This window comes from Equus quagga, chromosome 4 (assembly GCF_021613505.1).
Source record: "Equus quagga isolate Etosha38 chromosome 4, UCLA_HA_Equagga_1.0, whole genome shotgun sequence".
Classification (NCBI taxonomy): Eukaryota; Metazoa; Chordata; class Mammalia; order Perissodactyla; family Equidae; genus Equus; species Equus quagga.
Window position 1 is genome coordinate 127,120,547 of NC_060270.1, and position 21,779 is coordinate 127,142,325.

The window sequence follows — 21,779 nt, forward strand, 5'->3', positions numbered from 1 at the left end:
TGCCTATTCATTAAAGAGCAGTTCTGTTTTGCTGAAGGCCCTTATCTGTGTCGTCACACTTCTGTCACTATGAACAACAAAAGGGCATGGCCAGCTTCTGGTACAACCAGGCTCTTCACACAAGAATGGACACCCTGGGCAGTAGAATGTCCACAAAATATCCTGACAAAATACCCTCCTTGGCAGAATAGTGACCCTCCCAAGCCCATCTATAAATGGTCTACCACGAAGCCAGAGTAGTCTTCCAGCCTCCAGGAGCCAAAATTTCCACCCAGATGCCCAAAAACTGAAGCAGTCAGAACTGGCCTGCATAAAGGAACTTTATTCGGGGTCATTCAGAGAATTACAAGTAGTTCCCAGCCTCTTGGATTTAATGGACTGGTAAATTTTCAAAAAAGACTTCAGTGACCCATATAAAGTTGCCACCCTCATTTTCTCAAGTAAGAACATGTGACTGTGGTTTCTGTGAAGCTGTATTTAATGGTCATAGCTGTCATTTGTTATCTGCTATATGCAAGGCTCCATACCGGGTACTTTTCCAGAAATATCTCATTTGATCGTCACAGTGTTCCTGCAAGGTAAGTATTATCTTCATATTACACATGAGAGGGGAGGCTCAGAGAGGGTAAGTAAATTACCTGATGCCACACAGCTAGTTAATGGCAGAGCCTGGTTTTGAACTCAGGTCTATCTGATTCCAAAACCTGTGTCTTTCCCACTACACTGTTCATTACATCTGAAATACGTGTGAATTATTTGGATATGATTTTGAGACTTCTGGTGTTCATTCTGATGAGATAATAGAATGGTCAGAAATTAAAATTGACCTCTGTCTTTGTAGAGAGATTTAGGCTTCCAGGGAAAGTCTTAAGAGCGTTTTTTTTTTTTCTGACCTACCTCAATTTATTCAGTCTTTCTTTAGCTGGATATGAATATCCCCCAAAGCTAATGAGACTATTTCTATCTGACATTGTGGTACAATCTCATGTTAAAATACAGTATCCATTTGGTCTGAGATGGTGAGCACTGTAACTTCTTCAAACCTGTTCTGCTCAAATGTAACTCGAAATAGATTGTCACAAAGCAAGGCTTATGAGAGGTTACTTCAGTGCTCACTGCATCATCAATGGTTTGGCTGTTAAAGGGACCACAGAAATGAGGAAGAGAACCCTACCCCATTTTTACTATTTGGTGAGAAAACAAAAGACAAAGAAATAGGTCGTGTTGGCATTTGCTAAGATTATCAAGGTCTCTCTTGCCGGAGAAGCATTGTGAGCTGAATTGTATCCCCCCAAAATTTGTACATGGAAGCCCTAACCCCCAGCCCCTCATAATGTGACTGTATTTGGAAATAGGACCTTTAAAGAAGTAATTAAGGTTAACTGAGGTCACATGGGCTGGGCGGACCCAATCCAACCTGAGTGGTGTCTTAAAAAGAGGAGGGAGAGACTGGGGATGCGCAGGCAGAGGAGAGGCCGTGTGAGGACACGAGAGAAGGCAGGCGTCTGTGAGCCAAGGAGAGGGGCTTCAGGAGAAACCAAGCCTGCCGATGCCTTGGTCTTGGACTTCCAACTTCCAGAACTGTGAGAAAATAAACTTCTTTTATTCAAGCCACGCAGTCTGTGGTTTTTGTTATGGCAGCCCTAGCACACTAATACAAGAGGAATTAGATACTTGGCATGAGCTAAGCCCCCTGCACCAGTGCTGTGAGAGCCAGTTAAGAGAGACGTCAGCAGAACATGATGGGTGAGCTTTTACCATCCAGCAGAGATGGTTTATGGTGAGACTGAGGACCAACCAGGGGAACGGTTTTTCTGAGAGTAGAAGGGAAGTCAGGTGTCAATTCAATAGTGATTTATAATAGTCAAACTAGCAACAGCTTCCAGCTAGGTATGTACTTCTCTACTTTTTGCTATATGATATACCTCATAATAATAATATGCTTATAATTATTAATCCAATAATTACTCATTTCTTCCCTTATTAACAGCTAACAACTTAGGAGACAATTTTATTGGCTAGAGTACTGGCTGACAGTGTGGGCTTCTGCCAGCATGCCTGGGCTTGAATCTTGTCCCAGCCACTTCCTAGCTGTGTGATTTGTGGCAAATTACTTAACCTCCTGTGACTCAGTTTCTTTATCTGTAAAATGGAGATAATAGTACCTTCTTCATAGGGTTCTGTGAGAATTAAATGAGTTAATAAAGTGCTTAGAAGGATATGTGGCATACAGTAAGCACCTAATAAATGTTAGCTATTACTATTTAACTTGGGCCTATCTGCACATGGATAACTGACGGCAGAACCATTGCACCTGCATGGTTCCACCAAGATAATCTGCCACCAGGTGCCAGCCCCCCCGAAATTGCCAGCATAGTGTTAAAGAAGAATAAGCAGCCTGAAGAACAGGAGCTATTAAATCTCAGTGTTTAGCATCACCAGGAAGCTGACTAAATACAGATTCCTGGGCCCTGTCCCAGAGCTTCTGATCCACTAAGTTGGGGTGGAGCCCAGGAATCTGTCTTCTGAGTAGCCATCTTCGGTAATTCTGATACGGGTGGTTCTCGGAATGCACATTAAGAAAACTAATCAAAAGGAATTTCTTCTATATTCAAGGCTATGATAAATGCATAACTTACCAATTGGGAGTTTATAATAATTTTCATTTAAAGCATTTAAAATGTTTAAATAAAGCTGACTTAAGTCAATAATGAGTTTGCAAACTTTTTTAAATTTTAAAAATCATCTGAGAGGCCGGCCCCATGGCCGAGTGGTTAAGTCCACACGCTCCGCTTCAGTGGCCCAGGGTTTTGCTGGTTTAGATCCTGGGCGCGGATATGACACCGCTGGTCAAGCCATGCTGAGGCGGCGTCCCACATACAGAACCATAGGTAGCCACAGCTAGAATGCACAACTATGTCCTGGGGGACTTTGGGGAGAAGTGGGGGGGAAAAAATTGGCAACAGATGTTAGCTCAGGTGCCAATCTTATTAAAAAAAAAATCATCTGAAGGATAATTTCCCCAAGGGTTAAGAGCTATTGATAACACTGAAGAAATGCTGCATTGGAGGTAGCCCTCAGTTTCCCTGTAGACAATTTATCTCAAGTTGAGTCACTCAAGGTCAGGATGCATTGGCCCGTCCTCCCCTCAGGGTTGTGACCTGCTTGAGTGAACTGAGTTGAGGACAGAGAGAGAGATGGAAGCAGCTTACAGAGCAGCACAGAGAATGGTGGTTTGACTCATTTGGAGGAAATGGTCCATTCAGTCAGAAAGTAGCAGGCTAGCCATGCAAATTAATTCGAAAGTCTTACATGTAGATGAGATAGCTGTGAGAGAGATGTTTTTAGGGAGCTGGGACCCTGGAGATAGGTAAATAGCTAAAGAAGAGCTGGGTTCTATAGGATGGCTGGAGAAAGCTTAGTCCCAAACTGAAACTGGGCATTCAACCCGGAGCTTGACAAAGAACAATAGTGTTCCCTAGGGTCAGAATGAAGAATGATTAAGGTTGCACTCTGAGATCACTTTGGACCTGGAAAACCTGATTACTGTGTTACAACAAATTCCTAAAGTCTAAACACCTGTTAATTACAGGACTGTGGTTTATAGCTGGTATTTCTTTCCTAGTGGTCAAGGTGCTGTACTCAAGTGAGGTGAGAATGGTCATTATTGAGGAAGTAAGTCAGGTCCAAAGGGCAGAAACTCCAGATTCCTGGGGCAGCTGTGTGGAAACCGATCAGGGCTGGGGCGGTGAGCTTCCCCTGTGAGGGAAGAGCTGGGGCTGGTTCCAGAGCTTGGAGCCTAGGTGAGCAGCTCACCTGAGCGTTCTGATGGCATCATAGGGAGAGTTCCTTCGTTAACCAACAGGGTAGTGGTCCAGTGTTTATTTTAGGAAAAAAATTTAATTGGTTTTAACAAGGTTGAGTGAAAAATGACAACTCTGATATTGTTTACCTAGAAAGCTTTCAATTTGGACTCCTTAAAATCTTCATGCTACTTTTAAGATAAAAAGCTATTTAGCTACTATTGGTTCATTGATTCTTTTCCCTTCACTTACAACCCCAGAGCATTTACTAAGAAATCAAAATTATGGTTATTGAATTTATACTTTTGGGGCTTGTGTATTCTGCTAAGATACACATGCATCTGTGTATGTATATATTATATGTAACTTATAGCATACAGTTGCCATAAATTATTTCTAAGTCACTGTGCCTCAGTTTTATTAATATAATTGTTTTCTTTAGTGTTTAGGTTCAGGTCAACCAAAGTGAATCTTTGAACGTATTCATTCCTAAAAAAAAAAAAAGGCATTTAGGTAAGCACTTGTTTTTTAGTCTTTAACTCTGTACTCTCTACCACCTGGCGGCTTTTTGTGTTATTACCATAGTAACACTGTTTGGTCAGTTGTCTCCAGGAATTGAGGAAATTCTTGTCCTTCATGCCTAATTATCGCGAGTTAATTTGTCATTTCCCATTATAAAAGCAGTATATATTTATTGTAGAATATTTGAAAATTATAGAAAAGCATAATGAAAAAATCTATCCACAATTTCAGTACACAGTGATAAATACTGTTAAACATCTGTTTACCGTTAAAACATGACCTACTAGTCTTTCAATCTCTCTCTCTATGTATATATAGAGTGTATATGTGCATATAAACACAAATTGGTAACATACTATCATACTATATATATATATATATATATGGTCATAGGTCGTTTTTTACCTTATCATTACAGCAAGAACATATTTCCGTTTTATTAAATATTCTTTGCAAACATTTTAATGACCACATAGTAGTCTATCTTATATCTTACCAGTGTTTAAAATTATTTTCAACTTTTTGCTACTGTAAATATTAATCCTTCTTGTGCAGAAATGTTTTAACTGAACTCAGCCTTGCTTAACACAAATTAAGGTAAGATTGGAGTTACTGGCTAAAAGGTAGTGACAATACTAGGTATCTTGATATATTTTTCTCAAATTGCCCTCCGGAAACACGCTTGTTTGCATGCCCCCTAGCAGAGTAATTTCCCACAGCTTCATACAGAGCACTTTCATCACAGCTTCTCCAAGAATGAATGTTAACTTTAAAAACAGCTCTGTCTATCTAATAGTGAAGGAGGAGGTCTCATTGTTTTGATTCACTTTCCTTTTATTACTATTGAGGTTGGACTTTTTTTCTCATGGTGGTTGACTCATCTTAAAAAGACAGCAGTTTTTCAGCAACTTTGTTTAAGACAAACCAGTGATGACAATTCACAAGTAACTCCATTGCATTGACATCTTCACAGTTGTACTAATTCTCAGCCTCCTAGAGTCCATGAAGGTAACTTTTTAAAAAAGAAATAAACTGTTGATTATAATAACAAAGAGCATGGGCTTCTGTGTAAGACCCATTTTGAGCCCTGCCGTTTAGTCTTGTGTAACTCAAGAAGTTACCTAACCTCTAAGCTTCGGTTTCCTTGACTGTAAAACAGGACTGATAATCCTCTCAATAATTCTCAAAATAATAAGATAGAAATTATTAAACCTTTAATAAATAAATAAATTTTTATTTATTAAATTTTTATAAAAATTTAATAAATTTATAATAAATAATAAATTTATAATAAATAAAATGCAGCTACTATGAAAAAATGAGAAATCTTTCTCTCCTAATTGCAAAACAGATGCAATAGGCATACCGAGGTAGGATTGCATAACATTCTTAGAGCCAGAACGTTTCAAATCCCAACAAGTTGCATGTCTTACTTCACTTGATTGTTTACACTTGGTAGAAGAGCAGCACAGAGAGTGGGACTTTTTTCTAATAGAGGGGGAAAAAAGGTGGCTGGGAGCTTGCTTGGGCTGCTAGCCCAAGAGTGGCCTCAGAGTCTTGCGGGACACAACAGCGCTTGCTAGTGTGGTACTTAGTACTTCAGAAAGTACTAAGGACCAGGACTGAGAAGATAAATCCTCTTCCACTTCTCCCTTCTTCCCCCATAGGGTGAAAGAAAGAGCAGTACTTCAACACTGCCGCTAAGCCTTTGTGGTCATTCTAAGGCCGTTGTTAGGAATTCCGCTTTCCTTTTAACATGATGCTTGTGTGTCCTACCTGCCTGTCTAGGGATTTATAAATAAAATGTACATTCTCATTCAAAGACTTCCTTTCACTGAGAATTCAACTCTTTGCATAATGGATTTTTGAGACTATAAATTTTTTAAGATTTAAAAAGATAAGTTTCAAATTTTCGATGACACTAGTCTTCCAGCCCGAGGATGTGACTGCGATGTGTGTTAGCTGTTGAGCTGTGCTGACCAGGTTGACTGCCAGATGAGTTGTCAGCAGTGCTGCGGGCATCCTGACATCACTCTCTGAACTGCTTTCTCTTTCACATTCTTGTACTTTCCCAGGTGACGGCCCAGAGGGTGGGTGCCAATTCTCCCAGCAGCTGCAACTGAAAAGCAGGGTTCAGAAATGTCAGCTATCCTCCGGGAGCTGCTCTGTGTCTCGGAGAAAGCTGCCAACATCGCCCGGGCGTGCAGGCAGCAGGAAGCCCTCTTCCAGCTGCTGATAGAAGAAAAGAAAGAGGGAGAGAAGAACAAGAAGTTTGCAGTTGATTTCAAGACTCTGGCTGATGTGCTGGTACAGGAAGTTATAAAACAGAATATGGAGAACAAGGTAAGAAAGGTCACAGCCAAGGTAATTGCAAAATGTTCGTCCTCTGTGGTTTTTGTCCCCTGATAGAATAGCAAGCCTTTTCCTTCCTTTCTTCCTTCAGAATATGAGCACCTTGGATCCAAATAAACACCTTGGGGTTTCCCCTCCTTGTTTTGACTGCAAGCTTACTAAATGTTCATTGCAGAAAAATTTTAAAAATACAGAAAAGCAAATAAAAAATCACAGTTTTTACAGCTAGAGAGAAACTGTTTGGTATGGAATTTTTCATTTATTAGTGAGTTTCTTTTTAATAAAGAATACATGTTCTCTGGAAAATAAGCAAACATAAGAATCCTCTTAATCCCAACACTAGAGAAAAGCACAGCTATGTTTTGCTAAATGTTGTTAGAACGTTTTCCTTCTATGTGTGTGTGTGGCACATTTAATTTATTTCAACAGAAATGAGAACATACTGTTTTATAACTTTTTTTTTTCTTTTTGACGTAGTCATTTAGCTAGTGGTTGCCTCTGTTTCGGGCTCATACAGTCCTGGAGACTTAAAGTCCTCCTTTATTTTCTAGTAGAAAAACATTGTTTATAATAAACAATGATTGTGATTCTAGGTTTTTCTTAAGCTGACTGAGGAAAAGAAACTGTCTTCACAAGGAGTAATCACAAACACTAGCACTAGCAGGCATTTGTAAGTGCTTACTGCGTGCCAGGCACTGTTCTAAGGGTATTAAATATATTAATTTAGTTAACTTTATGATAATTCTAGGAGGTAAGAACCATTGTTCTAATGTAATGGATGAGAAAAGGGAGGCGCAGAGAGGTTAAGTAACTTGCCCAAGGTCACACAACAAGTGAGTAACAGGGCCAGTTTTTGAACATAGGCCGACTGGCTCCAGAGTCTGTGCTCTTTGCAATACGATATTGCCTTTTACAGGATCTAATAATTACATATTTTTTTAGATTTGGAAGGATAGAACTTTATGACAGAAAGCACTACAAAATATTGGAATAGTTTCCATGACATTCTCAAATATTGGGAATCATTTAAGTGAATTCTTGACCACAGGTAGGAAGAGAGAATAAATGACCCCTTGAAATCTCTACAAATTATGCTTCTTCATGCCCTATAATATCTGGCTCCAATAAACTAAATGAAACAAGTTTATTTTTGTTACTGATCAAGAAAATTGGATGCAAGGGATGGTTGAGCAACTGGATTAGAAATGTATCAACATTAATTTTTATGGGCTAATATTTGCCCCAAAGCATTATCACAAGTTCAGGCAATTGTTCATTCATGAGGTATATGCCAGACTGATGAACAAATAAGTGATATTAATTTTTGGCTATATAAAATGTCTTGGTTTCATGCCCATGATGTCCTGTAGCCTCAGTAACAGGCCTTTGAGCCGGCTTGGGAGACGTAGCTTCAGCCCCCAATGAGTAGGCTCATTGCAGCCCCTGTTGATTTGCACTGTTCTTCATAAGAGGAAAAAATAACACGTGTTTGTGGGCACTGTTTGAGCTATTGGCCATCTGCAGTTGACTAAGTTCAAAAATTTGAAACGCTTCCTTGCTTTGGTTCCCTGAGAACATCACATATATCATAATTTAGCACATATTTTGAGAAAAATTATCTTTACTACAGAGTGGATCAGAAGCAAAATGTATCTGAAAGCTTCCTGGTCATATGGAGATGAGAGAAGATTCTTAGCTCCGTTTTTTCTATCAATCAATTATCTCCCTTCTTTTTTTGCTGTATTACCTTCCTAGTCCGAAGGCTTGTGATCCCTCCAACAGGTGCAGGAAACACACCTGATGATGAAAACAAAATCTAATCTTATCCTCTAATCCTTTCTGTCCAGTCCCAAGTAATAATTTAGGTACGTGGTCAATAATAGTAACTCATATTAGCTACTAGGGTGCTATTTAAGAGCAACAGTTAAAATATCTCCTTTATAAACATTCTAGTTCTGTGGCCCTTGAGGAGGCTGAAGTTTCTAGAATTGTTTCTGCAAACTCAACAGGACATGAGGAAACTAGACTTCTACTACAATTTGGGCTTTCTAGAGGGGGCAAAGGAGCAGAAAATATTAAAAAACTAAGTAGTGAACTAAGCTGACTTCACTTTTCATACTTGGATTGATTTCTGGAATCGTGAATTTCTAAATTTCAGATCTAATTGTGCAATTTAATTTGAAATGTGAAAGGGAAATCTGTTCATAACTGAACATGTTTGTGGGTTTTTATGGTGGTGGTTTTTGTTTTTTGTCATACTCTGAATCATTCAGTTTCCAGGCTTAGGAAAAAAAATTTTTGGAGAAGAATCCAATGAGTTTACTACTGATTTGGGTAAGTATAAGAATCTTAATGTATTTTTATAAATTAATTATCATATGATATTCTAACTTTCAACTTGTACCATGAAATAAATGGATGTTTGGAAGCTTTTCATCTAAATAAAATAATGTGCTATTTGAATGTTAAGCTTCATTCAGTGCCTCATAATATCATGCCATTTAATTTAGAGAGATGTGGTATCTTAGAATTATTTAGCAAGTTCACATGTATTATTTTAGATATAAATCTTTAGCATTTAAATAATATATGACTTAACCTTTGGGAAAGTTGCATGGCTTTGTGAGAATCTAATGGAAGTTATAGATGCCCCCAGAAAGATGCACATTTCACAGTTGTGCAGACAATTTCAGGTCCAAGGTTTAAATCCATTCGTGGACGCCCTGGGGAGCCTAAGGCCTTGGCTGAGAATGCACAGGGGGCCCTGTCCCTGAAATGCTGTGTGTTCCTGAGTAAATCACCTCACCACTCCTCTGGTCTCAGAACCTCTGTAAAGGGAGTTGGACTAACTAAAAGGTTCTTTTTAGTACCAGGTTTTAAGCCTGATTTAATAAGTTTCCTGTTGGCCAGATTCTCCTTTGATGGACCTCCATGTTGCCTTGTGGTAGAGAGAAAAATGTTAAAATCTGATTCTTTTCAGAAAAATAAATTATTTTTAGTTTGGGTTTTTTTGGTTTGTTTAATGGTAGAAGATTAAAACAGTGAACTTTAAACACTGATCAAGTGACAAATAGTTAAACATCTGGAGGTACATGTACAAAGGAAAAGACTAATTTCTGGATTAACTCGGGAAAATTTTTCATCTCCTCCATGAGCTCTGTATTAAGATGCAATTAGTTCTATGACACTGAGTAGGAAGGAGAGAAATCTCACCTGTGATTAACTCATAAGAAATCCTATCCTTAAAATCCTATGTTTGACCACTTCATGAAGTTATTTTATTTCATCTCTCTAGAATTATAGGGGCAAAAAGGCATTCCACATCCATCTTCCTGAGAACTGAAGGAGAGAGTGGGGTCAGCATGTTGGAGGGGCAGAGACACGTGGACAAGAGAAGGGGAGGGACTGGTGGATGAGGTGGGCGCAGGCAGGAACAGATCGAGGGAATGTGTGGGAAGGAGTTTGGATTTTCATCTGTGTTGGGAATTCACTGGAGAACTTGAAGCAAAGGAGTGATGGGATACAATTTGCTGCTTTGCATGATCCCATGACTTTCGCTGAGCCCAGGGTGGATGCTTCATCGGTGGCAGTGATGAGCCTCATTATCCCCAACTTTAACAGTCTAATTTATTGGAATTTAACTAAATTTAATTGAATGTTTCTGCTGATTGAGTCCTCATTGTAATAGATTTATACTGTGCTTCCCAAACCTTAATGATGTGTGAATCACCTGGGGATCTTGTCAAAACTCGGCAGGTCTGGGAGGGGGCCTGCAGGCCTGGCTTTCTAACAAGCTCTCGGGTGGCGCAGATGCCACTGGTCCTTGCGATGCCTAGGAGCGCCAGGAGTACTTCTCTATAGACTTCAAAAGCCCCAAAGTGCCATGTTTTCTTAATTTTTAAACGTTTATATATTCTCCATTGCTGTCACTTTTTGTTGCTATTCATTTGCCTATTTTAGCCAGCCTCTTTCCTCACTTTTTTGGGGAGCAGGAAACCAGATTAGCCAAGGGTCTAAGAAGCATATTTAAAGTGATGGGAAAGCACCTGGACTTGGCAATTTGTGGTTTCATTTGGAGAAGCAGCTTTGCCTACACCCTGACTTCTAGTGGGTTCCAAAGAGGAGAGCTATTTCTATGTATGCCATTTAGAGTCAAACAGTTTCGCCACATTTAAAGATTAAGTATACTTCATCTTATATTGCTTTACTGAGCATAAACGATTCGTAGTTAAAAGCAGATCATAGAGGGAGGTAGAAGCACTTCCTGTGCTGATAAGACCTCTCTTTTCAATAACATATTCAAACACAAACAGGGTGACCTATGTATACTAAAAGGCAAAAAAAAGGATTAATTATCAAGGACTCAGGATTCAGGGGTTCCTAACTGGTCCATGAGGCCCCTTAAACTGGATACAAAATTGTGTGCATGTGCCCATGTAGACATTTGTCTGGGGAGAAGGTCCTTTGATACCTGGACTCCATCCCTCACTATTCACATTAGGTGCCTGAGTGACCACTGGGCAGCTGTGACTTTCTGAAGCCCCCCGGGTGCTGCTGGCAGTCAGCCAGGTTAGGACCCCATGCTCTGGGTACATTGCTCTCACCTATTCTAAATGCACAGCTTCTGCTCCTCCCACCCCTCTGCGGTCCTTCTCTCCCCCGAAACTCTTGAAAAGTAATGGCTTTTAGTTTGTCTTTACTCTAGGGGAAAAGATTATCTTGAGACTGTGTCCAACAGAGAAAGAAACAGTAGAGCTTCTTAGCAAAGTCCTTAATGGTAATAAGTTGGCTTCTGAAGCATTAGCCAAGGTGGTTCACCAGGATGTCACCTTTACTGACCCAACTCTGGATTCAGTGGAGATCAACATTCCACAGGACATTTTGGGAATTTGGGTGGATCCCATAGGTAAGTAGAGGAGAGTGTTTACTTTTGTTCATTTTTTGTTATTAGTGATCCTTATTTGGGGTGGGATGGGGGTTGGAAAAATAAAAATTGAGAGTGTAGTTTAACTCTCCCAGAAGTTTCTAAAATTTTCAAGTTTTACAATGACAAATGAAGAGTTGAAGTGTATGTGTTATGATGTGTGTTACAGATTTATGTGTACACACGCACCCGTACAGGCACATATACAAAGCTGAATTAACTCATCTTTGAAAGACTTCAGGGGCCAGACTGGCAAATGTGTGAGAGGAATGAATTGATCGCAGCTATAACTAATTGAGCACGCTTGCCATTTAAAGAACACTCAGCTCCAGCAGATTGTTGCCATGTGGGAGTACAGTCCAGATCTTCAATCTTTAAAGAGAAACCCAAATCCAGGTTTTTAAGTGAGATCACCCAATTTTTAACCACTGGCCACTAATTCAATTAAACAATTAAAATCACTATACAGGTCAGAACACAGCTGAGTGTGACTCATTAGCAGTCAGTTTGTGAGCCCTTTGTAAACCTTACGCATTTTTTGGGGGGTCATGATTGTGGTAGAACCATTATCTATAGCTCATTGTTTTAAAGGGTACACCTATTTCAATGATGCTGTTAATACAATGCCCTAGATGTTAATTTTCAGAAAGCTCTTTTTTTCTTTCCCACTTGCCTGACATATTCCACCCAACACAACTGGGACCATTCATTATGCTGAGCAGGCAAACTCCTCCCAGCCTCCCCATCCTACAAGTACATTAATACAACATTATAGAAATGCCTTTAATCATCAGAGAATTATAGAACATTCAGCCAATGGATTATATATGCCAACTAAGAATCTTTCCCCAAATCTTTTATAACTTAAGGGTAAATCAGCATCAGTTAAGGTTTCTGAGGGAAAGGAACTGCCTGTTTCTTGGTCCTATCCTGAATTGATTCTGTTAGCCAGCTCTCTGGATCTTTTGTCCAGCACATCCTTAACTGGGAGTTAACTCTAGTTAATATCCAACTAGCTGTTGGCAGTCTCAGCTGCTGGCAGGTACATCTCTTAAGAAGAAACGTAGCTCCTTGACTTCTTTTTCATAAGAGCACCATCTATTTCTTCCTTTTGTGCCACCATCATTGTCTCTTTCCTCCTTCCAATTTGAGGGACCAAAAAAAAGGTAATTCCACCTAGGACAGATTCCTGGAAGAAGGCTTTCCCATCCACGTTGGACTTGTGCTCTGATTAGTAAGATCTCGAAAGAATCCCATTACTTATCCTGAGACATTAGCTTTTAAATGCTTTTTGACATGTGATGGATATTCGAGTGTTTATTACATGTAAGGTGTTATGCTAGATGCCATAGGAACTGTAGACATGTGCTCTTCCTTCAAGAGTTCCCATAGAGTTGGGAAAATGAAACACAAGCAGCTTAACAGTGAAGTGCAAGAGGTTAAATAACAATTCAGTACAAGTGTCACGCAAAGGTAAAACTTGATTGGTCACCGTCTTTGTTCAGGATACTATAACAAAATACCACAGACTAGGTAGCTTATAGCCAGCCCTGGTGGTCTAGTGGTTAAGATTCAGTGCTCCCACTGCCTTGGCCCAGATTCATTTCCATTTCAGGCATCCACATCGCCTGTCTGTTTGTTGTCATATTGTTGTGGCTGCGTGTTGCTGTGATGCGGAAAGTTACGCCACTGGTATTTCAAATAACAGCAGTGTCACCTATGGTGGACAGGGTTCAGTGGAGCTTCCAGACTAGACAGACTAAGAAAAAGGACCTGGCCATCCACTTCCAAAAAAATTGGCCATGAAAACCCTGTCAGCAGCAGCAGAGCATTGTCTGATAGAGCACCGGAAGGTGAGAGGATGGTGCACAAAAGACTGGGCAGGGTTCCGCTCTGCTGTACACAGAGTCGCTAGGAATCGACTAGGAGTCAGAATCAACTCAACAACACTAACAGCAAAGGTAGTTTATAAACAACAGAAATTTATTTCTCATAGTGCTGGAGGCTGAGAAGTCCAAGATCAAGGTGCCAGCATGGTTAGGTGAGGGCCCTCTTCCTGGTTCATAGCTGGCACCTTCTCACCATGTCCTCACATAGTGGGAGGGACAAAGGATCTCTCTGAGCCTCTTTTATAAGGCACTAATCCCATTCATGAGGGTTCCACCCTACTGACTTGAGTACCTCCCACAGGTCCCACTTATTAATACCTTCAACTTGTGGGGGTTATGATTTTGGGGGGACACAAACATTCAGACCATAGCAGTTACCAAATTACTAGAAGACAGAAATGATATAGGGCAGAGTTTATAGATATATTCATCCTTCTAAATAATCATTTCCTGAATCTAAACAAACTTGGTTCATTTTTCAGATTCAACTTATCAGTATATAAAAGGTTCTGCTGACGTTAAATCCAACCAAGGAATCTTCCCCAGTGGACTTCAGTGTGTCACCATTTTAATTGGTGTCTATGACATACAGACGGGGGTGCCCCTGATGGGAGTCATCAACCAACCTTTTGTAGCACAAGACTTACATACCCTCAGGTAAAAGATGAGCATTTTTGGTATATTATGGTTTTTAGAATTTACAACCTCAGCTTTGCATATTGTCATGATTGTCACTCCACGTGGCATTCCCATGGCTCAGTACATTGGGGTGTTCCTACTGAAAGTCTGCATGGTTGAATTAGAGTTCTATTTTCAGTCTTGGGTTTGGCATAATTTTATTTGAGGCTACGTGCATGCTGGTAGAAACTTTTAAAAGATATACTATCTTGGAGAAGTCATAGTTTTGCATTTTGAATAGAGCAGTCCTGTTCCCCATTTTCTAGAATCCACTCCAAACCAGATTAATAGAACAGTGTAACACTGTCTCCTAATACATTTGGAACAAGATAGATGTCATCACTGTATAGCCGGTTGAACATTTATATAATTTTAGAAAAAATTCAAAACAAAATGTGAAAATTATCCAATGAAAAGATGAATAGGAATGGCCAGGGTCAGAACCCGACTATGGGGTTCTCTTCTGTAAATACTGGCAGCAGCACTTCCTTTTCTGCCTCCTCCCTCCTCCCCCCTTATGGACTTCTGTACGGAGCATAGAGGTGGTCAGGCTGCCAACTGCCTCTGATCATGGCCTGATGCTTTGGTTGACTCCAGGGCATGTCAGAGTCTGTGGAAGCAAGCAGCTTCTCTCCTGTGGCTTCAAGTTTTTATTGAAATAAGTCCTATGTTTCTATTTATATAGGACTAAATAATTTTGTTAAACTTTGAGTTGCTTCAAGCAACTAGTAATTGTTTGCTTTTTAATAGTCATAAACTACACCTCTGAAATTTTGACATTTTTCCTCTACTCTTGCCTTCCTCCAAACTGAAAATGTGTTTCTGTTATCTTTAAAGGGTCATTAAGGGACTATATGCAGAGATAATCATGGCCTAGAAATGGGTGATAAAGTAGTTAGTGGAACAGATTCTGGAGTGAGAATTCCTGGGTTTGAATGCAGATTCAGCCACTGACTTAAATTCTTACTCTTACATTCTCTAAGCCTCAGCTTCCTCCTGTGGAAATAGAGTCAATTACCCAACATACATGATAAGGTAAACATTGAGAAATGATAGATACTATTATTGTTGTTGCTAAAAATACAAGTCCATCTTTCTTGGTGTTAAAGTCAAGGTGGAACCAGTGAATAAGAGAATGAAAAAGAGTTATGAAATGAAGAAAAGCTTATAAGGATTGTAAAAGATTTGCAGATTGAAAAGAGAAATTATTTATCTGTTCACCTTTTTCCCTATTAAAGTTTAAAGACTAAAAGTGGCAATGAAATTTGCTGTGTCCCTAGAGGCCGGAAATCCCACACATATTTTCCCATCATCCTAGATCGATGTGATAACACTGTAGAACTCAAAGTATTCCTAACGGGCAACCACACAGGCAGCTTCATGCACAGGAGTAACTTGTAGAAATGAATTAGCTAGTTGATATCCATTTCTAGGCTTAAGGACATTGAGACTCGTTACATTATATCTTTTTCATATCATTAAGTTAGAAAGCAACACGAGTAATAAAAAACAAATGTGATCACCTACCGTCACTAAGTGAAAGTTCTCTTCCCTAGGTGGAAAGGACAGTGCTACTGGGGGCTTTCTTACATGGAGACCAAAATCCATTCCCTTCAGCCTTCCATCTCTAAAAGAAACAGCAGTGACACCCGGAGCCAACTGACCACAAACACCAGCTCTGAGGCGGAATTCTCCCACCAGTTTTCAGCTGTCATCAGTACGAGTGAAAAGGAGACCATCAAAGCTGCACTGTCACGTGTGTGTGGAGAGCGCGTGTTCCCAGCAGCTGGGGCTGGTTACAAGAGCCTCTGTGTTGTCCAAGGCCTTGTTGACATTTACATCTTCTCAGAAGACACCACCTTCAAGTGGGACTCTTGTGCTCCTCATGCCATACTCAGGGCCATGGGTGGGGGAATGGTAGATTTGAAAGAATGCTTGGAAAGAAATCCAGAAACGGGGCCTGACTTACTACAGTTGGTGTACCACGTGGAAAACGCAGGTGCTACTGGAGTGGATCGGTGGGCCAACAGGGGTGGACTGATTGCATACAGATCAAGGAAGCAGCTGGAGACATTCCTGAGCCACCTCATGCAAAACCTGGCAGATACACATACATAGACGGACTTTGTCCTCATGTTCTTGTAAACCAAACTGTGAAACGATTTCCTACATCTCTATCTTTTGAAGATAGCTTTGTTCTATTGATGGTCGGCATTCAACTTCCTCTTTTGAGGAGCATTTTTCCATTATGTGTTCATAATGTTAATTTCAATAAAGGAATGACAGTCATGCAGCAGTTAAATAGGCATATGAAATTCTTAATAGTGGATATTGTGCTATAAGTGCTGCTTTTGAAACACTTCAATAAACTATTGACGAGAGGAAAAAATCCCGCTCAAGTAGTAAAATTCCTCTAAACATCAAAGTGATAAGTAAAATGTCACTGAAATATTAGGGCAAGCACAAAGGGGGTTGTGCCTGGGTTTTGTTTCCTGTCTTGAAGGAAAGATCTGCAGCTTTAGCCTTTGGCAGAACATTGAGAACTGTGAATTTGATGCATCGTCTAGCCAAGTTCCTGTACTTTCCACAGTGTTCTTATGTTTCTTAGAAGAATTAAAGCCTGGAGCACTGTGGGCTCCTTCCTCCTCTCTCTCTCATATGCTCTCAGATGCACGCACACATGCTCACACTCAGATATGCACACATTCTCACACACACATACACGCATTCTAGTACTCTCTCTCATCCTCTCTCATGCTCTCACATACACACTCCATTTCTGTAGGTAAGGCAGAAGGGGATAGAGTAAAGAGGTTTCTGCAATTTTTGTGTTTACTGCATTTCAAAAGCCAGAGGTAGAGTCAAATATATACAGTCCTTGGCTACTGGAATGCCATATTGAATATCCTCTGAGGTGGACGTCAACCACTTTTCCCTTTCTCTTCAGCAGCCCAGGTAAGGAGGTAGTGCTGCCATCTGGAGGGATCAACTCAGCTTGGACTGCTTTCTGCCTTGCGCCCTCTGGGGGCCAAAGAGTATTTCTGCAGCATCCTCTTCTGCAAACAATGAAAATAAACTTTTTAATAGTATTTTGTTGCATACAGCAGATTAACGATTTGTTTAGGGATAGGGTTATAGTTTTTAAAAATATTCATTGTGCTTTATGATTCTGGGCTCTCAAGTTGTGTATCCTTACTGCTTACAGTCTAATTTTTTTTTTTTTGAGGAAGATTAGCCCTGAGCTAACATCCACTGCCAATCCTCCTTTTTTTTGCTGGAGAAGATTGGCCCTGAGCTAACATCCATGCCCATCTTCCTCTACTTTATATGTGGGACGCCTGCCACAGCATGGCTTGATAAGCGGTGTGCACCTGGGATCTGGGCTGGCCCCAGGCTGCCAAAGCAGAACGTGAACTTAACTGCTGTGCCTCCAGCCGGCCCCCAAATCTTAAAGGTGGATTTTAAGTCAAAGTGAATTCATTCTTTACAAAACACACTAAAAACGAAAATCCACACGCTGGTCTTGCTCCCCCATGTGCATCAGAATGAAGAAACAGAACATAGTTCAAGAAAAACCATTCGTTGTACACATGAACATTTATAAAGTATGTAAATTATCAATAAAATGCAGTGAAAAGTCATCTTCAATGTGATCTGAACAGGCAGTTTGTCAGTTGGGGGAAAAAGCTGGATAGGACAGGGAATCAAATCTACTCTGTGAACATCAATTATATACATTCACTGTCAATCTTTGCAGGAAAGCCAACGCCCTTCCTTAAGCAAGTGTCTGCTGATAGGTCTGCATTATTTTTCTTGCATAAACCACACTCGTGGAGTAGGAAGTCCCCTGCTCTTACTCTCCCCCTTGCTCACTCTGTTCCAGCCACACTGCCTTCTTTCTGTGCCCTGAACTTGCCAAGCACGCTCTGTCCTCCTCAGGACTTTGCACTTGCTGTTCTCTCTAACTGGAAAGCTCTTCTCCAGATGCTGGCATGGTTCCTCACCTCCACCAAAACTTTGCTCAAATGTCACTATATCTGTATGATTTGTACTTTTCACTCTATTGCGACCCACGTTCCCCTCACCCACCCCTCACTTCCTCTCCACTTCCCTTTTTTCCTCCATAGCACCTGTTGCCTTCTAATATAAGGTAGAATTTGTTTTGTCTGTCTCCTTGCTCTTGAATGCTAGCTTCACATGGGCAGGGATGTTCATGTATCAGGTAGCCCCATTGCTTAGAAAAGTGCCTGGGCACAGAATGAGTGTAAATGAGCTGACTTAATGAATGAATTGGGCTCAGAAACTGGACAAGAATTAATATGCATTAGCAACTATTTCCAAATCAATTATTTCCAAAATACTACAGAAAACTTTGCTGCAGTGCTGAGAATTAGTCCTATAGTTGGTTAAATTCTCAAACAATCACTTTAATGCTTGAAGTAACCTAGGATTCCTATGTCAGAGAATAAACATCGAAATATTTCCCAAGCTAATATTCAAGTCCTGGATATCAGCCCTGTTAAGAGTTAAGGGAGAAAGTAATGGTTAAGTCACTTTTCCTCCATTCTAATGTCCTTTTGATGGCAGGGCAGGAATGAGAGAGCTTGCAACAGCTGGAATAGGAAGGAAACTAGCCACCTCTCCCTACAGCAAATCTAAGCCCTTTCGACTGGGTTTGGGAATCAGATACAAGGCTGTGTAGATGCAGCTACCTTAGGGCGAGTATTTCTAAAAGCATGGAGCTCTTTACAGTTGGGATGGCTTACCAGCCTCATCCTTTCAAACACGTCCGTGGCGTATTAGGACAGCTTGCTGTGGGGACAAACTTATTACCAGGTTAAATTGACATATTTAGGCTTAGCGTGTAGAAGTAGGCAAAATAGTGAAAAGCCACAGAGAACTAATGTCTTCCAAACCTTAGAACATAGGAAGGAGTGCCATTAAGCGGGTCATTTGTAGCTTTCATATTATTTTTCCCCAGGACAAATATTTTTCATCAATTTATCATACTAATATATCATAAACTAGGTCATGCATGTGGCAGGTTGGTTCTATGGTTTTTTTTTAAAATAAATTCTAAGGATTATGATCTAATTATCCAGATTATTCTGAGAATCTAGACTTGCATTGCCCAAATGGTATCCATTATCCACTAGCTATTGGGCACTTGAAATGTGGCTAGTCTGAATTTAGATGTGCTGCAAATGGAAATACATACTGAATTTTATGAAAAAAGTAAAATATTCATAATTCATTGTATACATCTCTATAACAATTTTTGCAATGGGATAGTAGTTTTAAATTTTGGAATAAAATACCTAAACTTGCAACTTTATGAATATTATAACAAAGTAATAGTTCACTAAGGCACTAAGTTCACTAGTAAAAGCAATTAGTAATATTTAATAATCATTTTATTTCCCAGGTCCCATCTGTAAGTTACTCATTTACATTTTGTTGTTTTGTTTCTCACATTTCTCATAACTACTGATTTATTCCTTCTTTCATGCAAGCACATACTACTGTATCTTCACTGATTTAAAAATCTGTTAAAAACAACATGACAATGGGAACAATTTTGTCCACCATTTTGGTTCAATAGGCCACAGTGAACCACAAATGAAACTTGACATATAGCTTGCTACCAAGGAAAGAGTAAGAACGGTGTAAGGGAAAGAGCATGGATTTTGGAATAAACAGACCTGGATTCACTGCACCTGTGATGTGATCTTAAGTTAGATGTTGAGCCACGAGACCTTTTTGAATCCCAGTTACTTCATCTGGTAAAATGATTTATGTGATCTATCAGGAATTTTGTAAGATGCAAATGAAGTAATGTGTGTAAAACATCTCTGACATGGTAGATGCTCAACAAAACATAGCTGCTAATACTTTTATTATCCATGTATAATGTAGTCAAAATAAAAATTATCAGGAAGCAAAAACATGACAAAATAAGTTAAAAGAGAGACTTCACTTTATTCAGTTAGTAATCCAGACAATTTGTTAATAGGCTTAATTCTTTTATTGTAATATGATAACGTAATACAATATTATATTAACCAGCTAACATATATTGAGTACTACACTCCAAGTGCTGTGTTAGACATTTACTTGCATTATTTTCTTTAAAATAATGAGCAAAATTTGTATATCCCCAGCTGCCATGGCATAACATTGTCTCTTCCTCCTGACTAGATATTTGGCTTGCATTTAAAAAATCTAAATTGGTTAATGAATAAAATAACTTTTCAATATCTGCTTTGTGAAACATTTACTAGAGATTCCCTTCACCTGTTGCTCTCTATGCCATCACCTCCGACTCAGCCCAACTGTTCTTAAGGATTGGCTCCCACATTGAGTAGGATCTTTAGGATCAATGCACTTTTAATGCACTTTGTGTGCTGCCAATCTTCTGCCCTGGCTTCTGACCCCTTAGTCATAGGCTCCCTATATGAGCTTTTCAAGTGCCAATGCATGAGTATTCTATAAAGGGCTCTCTACTATGTTATAATGACAGGAGTACAAAAAACAGACTTTTGCACCTTTGTGTAAAGTCCCTAAGCTAGCCCTTCTGTCAGGAAGAAATCCAGCCAGATAAGTCTACAGTAATACTTTATATCAGTAAGCATTAGGTTTAACCATGAGTGGCGAAATGCCAAAATAACAATGGCTTAAATAAGATAAAAGTGATTTGGTAAGTGGTCCAGAGCTGAAATGCAGCTCCACCCTATAGTCCTGAGGGACTCAGGCTCCTTCCATCTCCCTGCTGCCCCACCCCCAGACTGTGGCTCTTCTTCTCCGTGTAAGACAATAGGATCTGCATTTCAGGCAGCAAGATACAGGAAAAGACAAAGAAAAATGAACAGATAGGTGATTTCTCACCTCATTGACCAGAACCTAGTCATTCGACTACACTTATAAGGGAAGCTGGAAAATGTAGTCTCTATTTTGGGCAGCCATATACTCAGCCAGAAATCAGGCATTTTATCCCCCTGGAAGATGGGAAACAGGTATTGGAAGACAACTAGCAATCTCTATCACCCTCGGTCCAACTGAGCTGTCCAGGCTTTGGCCTGGGCCTGACCTCTGATCACATATTCCTTGCTCTTATTACTAAGGTCTCATGACCTTTATAGTCAAATTACTCCAATCCCCAGCACAGGCACTTATCTACTTATGATGTACTTATCCACTCATCCTCCCAAGAATTAAAACTGCCATAAACACAAACATTCATCAAGATGATAAAGAAAGGGAACTTCCTGACAGCAAAAACACAGACGAAAATATAAGACAAACATAAATACAGTTACTCCTCTGCTGAGACCTGTGAAAAATCTCTGGGATTTTTGATTCTGCCCGTTCACCTAGAGGCCTTACTGCCTGCTCTCATCAGACCACACCTCTGCCTTTGTCTGTTAGTGCTCAGCATGCAGACACGCTCGTGTGAAGTCTGGCCTTGCCTGGCCCCTCCACTTAGGCGTCTGCTCAGCCCAGTCCACAGCAGCTGGTCATAACTCCTTGTCCTGCATCCCTATCCCAGAGCATGTTACTGTAAGCAGCCTTAAACACAGCTACACACAAAACAGCACTGCCCACTCCATGGCA

At 40.1% G+C, this 21,779-nt stretch overlaps 1 protein-coding gene across 6 annotated transcripts in view; it reads left to right on the forward strand.

Moving 5' to 3' along the window:
- LOC124238235 (inositol polyphosphate 1-phosphatase) overlaps positions 1-16,470 on the forward strand; it is a 30,267-nt gene extending 13,797 nt beyond the window's left edge. For 3 of the 6 annotated variants that reach the window (XM_046658936.1, XM_046658935.1, XM_046658933.1), the window contains 5 exons: positions 6,401-6,668; positions 8,951-9,011; positions 11,383-11,583; positions 13,973-14,147; positions 15,725-16,470. In XM_046658936.1, coding sequence (XP_046514892.1) covers positions 6,465-6,668; positions 8,951-9,011; positions 11,383-11,583; positions 13,973-14,147; positions 15,725-16,286 — 1,203 coding nt within the window. In that variant the 5' untranslated portion in view covers positions 6,401-6,464 and the 3' untranslated portion in view covers positions 16,287-16,470. Of the gene's footprint in view, positions 1-4,245; positions 4,317-6,400; positions 6,669-8,950; positions 9,012-11,366; positions 11,584-13,972; positions 14,148-15,724 lie in introns of those variants that run through there. The other 3 variants (XM_046658934.1, XM_046658932.1, XM_046658937.1) reach the window with 2 other exon arrangements.
- Positions 16,471-21,779: the final 5,309 nt, after the last annotated feature.